Below are 8623 nucleotides of genomic sequence, written 5' to 3' on the forward strand. Positions count from 1 at the left end.
TTTCACATGACGTGAAATTGCATTAAAAAATCATCAACGTACAGGTCGCCGCCATGGAGCACTTTTATGTCCCTACCAATGTGAAAATCAAACCTTGCACCTGATGGCAGGAGCCTCATTTGAAGCACCACATGCAAACTATGCAAGTCACTGAATCCTGCAAATGTTTCACAATAAAAGCCTTTTTAGAAAATAAAAGGATTCTCTCAACCAAAATTATAAGGGACTTTTAATTTTAAATGGATAAAAGACATGTTGAGTTTGAAATGACAGCGTGATGCATTAACTTAAACAGGGCAAACGAGAGTGAAATAAAAACTAAAAATGGAAGAAGAAGAAATAAATGGCTGTGTCAAATGTAGTCTGTTTCAAATGAAGTTGGTACCCTCTGCACTTGTGGTAAGTAAAAGCCCCGCCACCATTTATGAATTTATTCCCTTCTCTATTATGAAGAAATAAAATTCTTTGCTAGCTTGATGCTAATGGCAGTACTCAGCGGGTTGCTAAAGTGCATCCGCTGTTTCACGCCATCATTTTCTTCTTTTTTATGCTGTGTGATAACGTCCATAGAGGAAATGTCAAAAAGCCTGGGCTGTTGTTGCCATACAATTGTCCACAGCAGATCGCTCTTTGCTCCTATTGGTCAAAGTGACGGCTGTCACGGGAGAAGTTATGGAAGACAAAAAGAAAAACATCATAGACCTTCTGTTGGGATGTTGTGAGGAAAAGGTGAAGCTTTACCTTTATTAGCTGCAGTGTTAAAGTGATGAACACATAATTCATCAACAATAATAATAATCCAGTAATATAATATACATGATTCTGAAATTGGCCATCCTGCATAATGGGTACTTTTACTTTCAGTATTTTAAGTATACTTTGATGCTAATGCTTTTGTGCTTTTACCCAAGTAAGGTTTTAAATGCAGGACTTTTACTTGTAACAGTATTTTTACACTGTATTATTGCTGCCTTACCGTAAGTAAAAGATCTGAGCACCGAGTTTCGAAGACATGTTTGCCTCATTTATGAAACACAAGCATTAAACGGATCAAAAGGGATATTTCCTAAAGTATGATATGATTGAGATCATGCCTGGGCCTATTTCTGTTTTCCCTTACAGTACCTGTGACCTAATGAAGAATGCAGAACAGAAGCTACTTCACAGCTGTACAAATATGCACAAGGGTTAGTGTGTAGCCTTTGTTATGTGGTAGACTATACTAAGTGCAGTGTTTAAGTTTGGCTACTGTGTGGTTGCTGAATCGAGTCTTCCTTCACTACTTCTGTTTGTCTAAGCTGCTGATGGCAATGTCAAACAGTCTTTCATGATCATGATCATACAGGCTTACTTGTTATGGTGGGCTGGTTTAGAAATTTGATCTTGCTGGTCTACCTGCAAAACCTGTATTTGTAATGGCCCCTGATTCAAGTCCAGCTGAGGGTCCTTTGTTACATATCTTAACATATTCTATATAATAAACAATTAAAATGCTTAAAAACTACGGGTACTTTGTTGCCATAGGCTTTACTTCCTCATTGTGTTGGGTCCCACAGACCCCACTGCTGTATGTGTACGAATAATAATGATAACAGCAAAAGCTACCATTTCTTTTTCTTCTGACCTTAAAAGTTCTAAAGTGGTAACTCTTCACTTTGCTATAAACTTAAACATTTAATCATGGAGGAATCATGGATCACCAGGAAGAGATACAAAATGACCAAAAAATAAAAAGAATGACCTCAAATAGACAAAAAGTTACGTAAAAACTACAAATACCCCATTTCCACCAAAATTAGTGTGTGTTCAAATACGGATAAACCTGCTAAAAATGAGCTATACACTCCTTTACCATTGCCAGTAGACCAGAGCTGAGTACATGGCTTGGTGTGTCACTTTTGCCGATACAGACAGGCCCAAGAACAGGAAAACAGTAGAGAGGAGACCTCTGAAAAATTGACAGTGGTTTTGTATTTTTATACTTAGTCTTCTTGTCATTGCATCTTGCCAGTAAAGGAGTTTAAATTAGCGTGTTCATCAGTGTGTTTTGTTCCCAAAACTGCCGATCAGAGCTGGAGGCGATAAATAACCATCACTACTGCAGAGGCACTGCATTTAAAAGCCAGATGTTAGTGACTGTTAGCGGGACTTTGTGCAGTGGGAAAGGGGCTCAAAAGATGCAAAACCACCACAAAGTCTGTGTCTTTCTCCTATATGGGAGAGGTGGTGGGGCCACTGGCGCCTACCCCTATAGGCAACACTTTTTTCAACTCTTTTTAAGTTAAAACGTTGTTGCATAATATTAAATTGAATATTTTCAATATAAAATGTAATTAAAAATTAAATAAATTAATCTTATTTACATTTAAATAATCGTATTTGAATTATTCTGCACCCCATTTTCAATCCAAGTGGCATATTCCAGGCAGTACCAAGTGCACCATGGTTGCCATGTCCACTTATTAGAAGGAGTTTGGATTGTTAGTATTTCTGTAAATTTGCTTTGGCTGAAAGCTAACACACCTGATTAACTGATGAATCTGTCAATCAGAATCATAAATTTGATTGACAGATTTATCAGCCAATGGTGACGTTCGTTGACCTGCGACGTCAGGGGAGTCTCAAAATTCACCACACAGATTTCTCTCACAAATGTAGAGAGGTTCACAAATGAGAAGCAGTTTGTAAATGCACACTCAGCGATTCATATGATCTGTGAATTTATATTACAAGTGTGCCTCAAAACAATATTTGTGAAGCAGAGCGTGTGCATTTCCGAATTTATATTACAAGTTTGCATGAAATTTTTTATTTGTGAACCAGAGCGTGTGCATTTGTGAAACAGATCATGTGCATTAGTGAGTCCGAAATACAAGTGCAAACCAGAGCATGTGCATTCATGAAAAACCCTGCGTGAGTTCATTCATTATGAGACTGATCTGACCCCATACCCATGGGTGGGGCCTTTTGCATATCTGTACCCAGGGGCCTATTGTCTCATAATCCACCCACGCATTTAATGAAGGTGACAAAATACAGATGGATTATTTTTGATTATTTGGTATTTTAACTCTGCAGTGTTGCCGATGAATGCAAACCAATTTGTCCATGCACTATTAAATTCTCTGTTTTTCCCTAAAAACCACAGCTAGCCTAGCGAGAAAGACTCAAGACTACAGTGGTCATCACGAGTGATGTTTTTAGAGACATATGACGCACAGTTTAATTGATGAAATGTTAAAACATTCTTTTAGATCGGTATATAGGCTATGCATTTTTACAGTTGTCGAATGTAAGGATCCCTTTAGGCCTACAACAATAAATGAAAATTAAAATGTTGACAAAAGGAATAGTTATTAATTTCCAAATCATTTTCTGTCAAAGCCACAGGGAGCCATTGGAGATGATCTAAAGAGCTGAATGTGGCTCTGGATTTTCAGGTGACTATACACTAATAAAACATAGTACTGTACATAATATGATATGCCATTTCTGCCAATAAGTGCCCCTAAGTAACACACACTGGACCTTTAATTGAACAAGTTTTAGACCGCTGGTTCAACAAAACAAGACATTTGAAAATGGCTTCTGAGGAACTGTGATGGGCAATCTTTCACTATTTTTTTATATTTTGCACTGTGAACAATTAAACAGTTAATCAAGAAATTAACTTGCAGACTCCTCAAGTGGACACAGAGAAATGAACTACAGAACAACCAGCTTTGTCAGCTTGGATTGAAAGATTCAGAAGGTATTTATTCAGTCATAGTTTCTTAACACTATCCTAAGACTAATACACAGTGAAAGAGAAGTGGCTGAGGTCAGATTCTATCCTTCAGGTTACATTTTATTAACAGTATAGTAGCGCAACCTGCTGGAGGAGAAAAAAATCTGGACAATGGTGTAGGATGACAGCATTATGAGAGACATTTAAAGTACTTCACAATTCCAACCAGCAGAGGACAGCATGAAACAAACTACACCCATTACTGTTCATTGGATATCTTTAAAGCAATATCACAAGGATATTATACTTAGAGGACAAAAGTGGCCAAAAAACAAAAGTAGTAAGCATATATATATTTTAAGTACAAAGTAAGACATGATTAACAGCTTTTCAAATGTGAAACATAAGCGCTTGAAAATAAGCTTCTCAGCAAAACTACATACAGAAAAGTACAAAAATAAGACAAAATAGAAAGTAGTTTACTTCCATTAAATGTAATACTCACAGGTTCACTTGCAGCTTATAAACTCATAAGCTTTAACACATATGCAGTGCAAAAATAAAAGCATTTCATAGTATCAAGTGTTCAGCAGAATTGTTCTAAAGCACATTCTTATCTAATCTTAGCTTCCTTCCTTCCTTCTATTTTTACTTCATTCATCAGTTAAAAGGAATTTATGTCATTGCACATTGTTATGAAACCAAGACTTTTAGGTATTTGTGTTGGTATGACAGGGTTCAGTTATCCTCCCTACATTCTAATCAGGAAAGAAAAATACATACAGACAGCTAAACCCTGTAGATTATCTTTGTGCTCTTTAGTTACTGTTACTTGGACTTCATAATAAAATATTTCTATTACTTTAAAATCAGATAGGAGTCAGTTTAATGTCTTTTCAATACGAGTCTATCAGACCAGCAGCTTCTTGTACTGGCTGTTGAGGTTGGCTTGGAAAGAGTCCGCTTTGGTGACTGAGGAGTTTATTATGGAACTTTCTGTACGACTGGATTTCAGGATCTTTCTGCTGCTGGATCGACAAGAGTCAGAGGTTGTATGGCTGCTGCTGCTGCCGTCTGTAATCTTCTGACACCTCAGCACATTGGACAGTTGTCTCTGGCACTGGGATGATCCAAAGTAGTATACCAGAGGATCCAGGACACAGTTGAGACTTCCCAAACACATGAAGACCAGATAGACTGCGTAGGAGCCATCGGGTGCCTCCTTGCTCTTCTCCACTCCTGCGTTGAACTGCAGGTAGTGCGCTAGGAGCAAACAATTAGTGGGTGTGAAACAGAGCACAAACATCACCAGCACGGTCAGAGCCATCACCACTGCTCTGGTTCTTCTGCGTGAGCGTCCTGGAACCCCTCGTGGGACCCTGCTCAGAGACCAGATGACCCGTGTGTAGGACACCACAATGATGAGCAGAGGCAGGAAGAAGAGGGCGCAGCAGAGGGTGATGAAGTAGATCTTGTAGCGTGTGATTAGCTCATGTATGTACTGGACATCATGGCAGGTGGTGATGTCCAGCTGTCTGATGTGAACAGTCTGGTTTGAGAGGACAAGGGGCACCGAACCAGCCAAGGATATTATCCACATGGTTACACAGGCGATGGTTGCGTTCCGTGGCCTTCTCCAAGCCAGGGAGTTGATGGGATAGACCACAGCGAGAAGCCGGTCCACGCTGATGCAAGCTATGAGCAGAACAGAGCAATACATGTTCCAGTAAAAAGCTGCAGTGACCACACGGCACATGAGCGGGCCGAATATCCAGTTGTTGCCGGCAAAGTGGTAGGAGATCTTGAAGGGGAGCAGCATGGCGAAGAGTAGGTCGGCACAGGCCAGGTTCAGCATGTAGATGGCTGCCGGCTTCTTAGGCCGGATCCGCCGAGCAAAGGCCAACACTGCACAGATGTTGATCGGCACACTAATGAGGCAGACCAGCGTGTAGAAGGAAGGAATGAGGATGGTGGACACGGGGCCTGTCAGAAACAGCAGTGCCTCCTCAGAGATATCCTGCCCGTGGAAGATTGTTACATTACGCTCCCAACCACTTCCATTCGCTTTGTCTCCATAATCATCTGAATAATGTTCATAAGGGTCTGGTATTTGTTCAGCTGAACTGTCAGAGATTGCAAAGGACCTCCCTGGTACACTGCCTGGAGAGAGAAAGAAATGTGTCAGAGAGAGGGATTATTCAATCAGGGTATTTAAAAGGTATTTTATTATTCATATAGTGATTAATATTATAGAGCTCATCTTTTTTTCAATCTATTTATTTTAAAGAAAATGTAATGGATGATTTGAACCCTTTATGGTATTAAGTTGCCTCAAGGTAACGTACCCATTTTTTAAAAAAAATTAGACTCACACAAGACATCCTGAATTAGAATGCTGCACTTCAAAAAAGACTAAGGGCCCCAAGGAAACCAATAATACTGTTCATATTGTAACATGACTCTCTGGAGGACATGTTGAGTCCCTTTGTTGGCGCCTTCCTCACAAGGTTCAGCTCCATCAATTGTCTCCAAAAAACTTAGACATATTTTTCTGTCATTTTACAATTTGTAAAAAATAGATTCACAATAAAAGATAACTAAAGTTTAATCTCCAATCGTTTATATGTTTTTGATAATTAAGTAATAGAAAATTGTTAAAATGCAAATGTTGCCCTGAAGCAGCATTGTACTTTTATGAATCCCCACCATGACAGGTTTTGGTTTAGTGTATCTAGGTTTGTATACTGTTTAAATGCATAACAGGCATCATCATTTCCCTTTACGCTCTGCAAATTAACCTAGATACATTTCATAATGTTAGTTAGTTCAGGTTATGTCATTGTATAGTCTACTGACAGTGCACTTTGTGTGTCGTCTCGTGTGTCGACACTATGCCTATATTTTACACCTATTTTTTTTCCCATTTACAGAATGAATGCGATATTATTTTATGGCTCTTCAAATTACAAGAGGGTTAGTACTACCAGTTGTCAAGAAAGACACACAGCAGGACACTGAAAACAGGTGTTAAAATGTAAAACAGATAATCAAACACTGATATGTAATTCATTAACCTGTTTTGAAGAGGGTTTAAATAGTTTAGTTTTCAAAAACATTGTTGATATCACAGTTTGCTGAATTTATGCTTACACTCTTAAACACATTCATTCCAACGGTTTGTCCAGGGTCGTACAGTGTTGTCAGAGGGTAACGAATGGGAAAACTAACTTAGGAAAAGAGTTAATTTTGAATGTTTTTCAATTTTAAATTGTATAAATTTTAAACTTAAAGGTTTCTTAATATTTTCTATGAATACTGTACTTAATTTCCATTTCGTACCATGATGGTATAGTGTTGTTTTAAGGTAATATACCCAAAAGTGTACCCTAGATCAACTTTTTTTTTTTTTTTTTTGAAAATTTCTTTAAATTCTGTTTACTTGGTCTATTTACTTGGCCTTTTTTTTTTTTTTTAATTCCAACTGGCATCATAATGCGTAGGCTACCATAGAGGGTTAACAACTGGTTAACGGTTTCATTAGGATTTGGAAAGTATTTTTCCACCAAAAAATGTAAAAAAAAACCTAAAAAAAAAAAATATATAAAATATTAATTTTCTATTCTTTTCTCTATTTCAAATTGCAAACTGATGATCTTTGGTTTGTGGGGCTTTAGTTGGACCAAACATTTGTCCAGCATTTGAAGACCTTGGGCGGTGGTGATGTTTTTTTGTTTGTTTGTTTGTTTTTAAACTATATGATAAAATCAACATAGAAGTTGATAATTACAATTTAAAAAAGTTACTTTCACCCCTCTTCTACTATTCTACGTTATAGGGCTGCAACTAAAGTTTTTATAATGGATTAGTAGCCAAAGTCCAAGGTGACGTCATCAAATGAATTTTTTTGTTTGTTTGACAAAACTGTCCAAAAAAAACCAAACACGTTTAATTTTGTGGGTTTATGACAAAGAAAAAAAGAAGCTGGAACCAGAGACTGTTTGACGTTGTTTCACTAGTTCTGCTTGAGTAATGAAACATTATTTATCATGAAAATTATTTGCTGGTTAATTTTCTTCCAGTCTGTTATCAATTAATCTACCAATCGTTGAGGCACTATTATATTGTATAGGCTACAATAAATCATATCATACATATTCTACCATATATAGCCTATTACTGTACAACGTTACATATTTGTGATAAGTCACAAAATAAAATAAAATCCTGTTGTCTCAACTTCAGTAGAAAGTGAGTTGAAGTTTTCTTACCGTTCCTGTCTGCAGCCGAAGCGGCGCGCGCACACACCAGAACCAACAGCAAAGTTTTTAAACACACTGGAAACATGTTGCAGCTGGAAAATGAACTCAAAACATCAGGAGAGAGAATATTAAATATGATAATCTGCGTTTGAGTTCTCCGTGTTCCTCGTGCCTCCTCCGGTTTATTACTGCCGCTGATCACTGTGCAGTGAATGTAGGCTATCACAGGTTCCGCCCACAGTCCGGTGGGTCCGGAACGCCCCGTGTCCACTAATCAACTGCAGTCTGCACTCACAGAGACATTCCTGCGGTCTGATGTCACCTTTCCCGTCACACAGCAGCAGCCACATTCAGTCAAACCATTAATAATGTCAGAGCTCGAAATGTACCAAAACAGACACAGATCATTTTCTGGCAAATTGTGAAGTCAAGTGTGAACTTCTACTACTACGAACTATTAGAATTAGAATTATTATTAATTTTTATTTTCTTTGAAATTGTTTATAGATATCGCGATAATGTGAACTCGTATCTGGAATAAACTTCCTGTACACTTGAGGTGTGCCTCAATACAAGCTTTTATTCTTCTAAATGAGACCTAAAACTATTCTGTTTGCCACTGCTATTATTTAAAGAT

The 8623-nt window shown here is 37.9% G+C and overlaps 1 protein-coding gene across 1 annotated transcript; it reads right to left on the minus strand.

Annotated features, from left to right (window-relative positions):
• Positions 1-3735: 3735 nt before the first annotated feature.
• LOC117269162 (proteinase-activated receptor 1-like) lies at positions 3736-8225 on the minus strand. Its single transcript, XM_033645982.2, has 2 exons — positions 7996-8225; positions 3736-5887 (listed from the first exon to the last, which is right to left on the minus strand). Exons 1-2 carry the CDS (start codon positions 8069-8071, stop codon positions 4638-4640), a joined length of 1326 nt encoding a protein of 441 aa, XP_033501873.2. The 5' UTR covers positions 8072-8225; the 3' UTR covers positions 3736-4637.
• Between the last annotated feature and the right edge of the window lie 398 nt (positions 8226-8623).

This window comes from Epinephelus lanceolatus, chromosome 19 (genome assembly GCF_041903045.1).
Source record: "Epinephelus lanceolatus isolate andai-2023 chromosome 19, ASM4190304v1, whole genome shotgun sequence".
Taxonomy (NCBI): domain Eukaryota; kingdom Metazoa; phylum Chordata; class Actinopteri; order Perciformes; family Serranidae; genus Epinephelus; species Epinephelus lanceolatus.

Bases quoted from the DNA above. Each gene is read 5' to 3' on its own strand.
- LOC117269162 (XM_033645982.2), bottom strand. From the start codon at position 8,071: ATGTTTCCAGTGTGTTTAAAAACTTTGCTGTTGGTTCTGGTGTGTGCG. The intron at 5,888-7,995 runs GTAAGAAAACTT...TTCTCTCTCCAG, and splicing joins TTCGGCTGCAGACAGGAACG to GCAGTGTACCAGGGAGGTCC.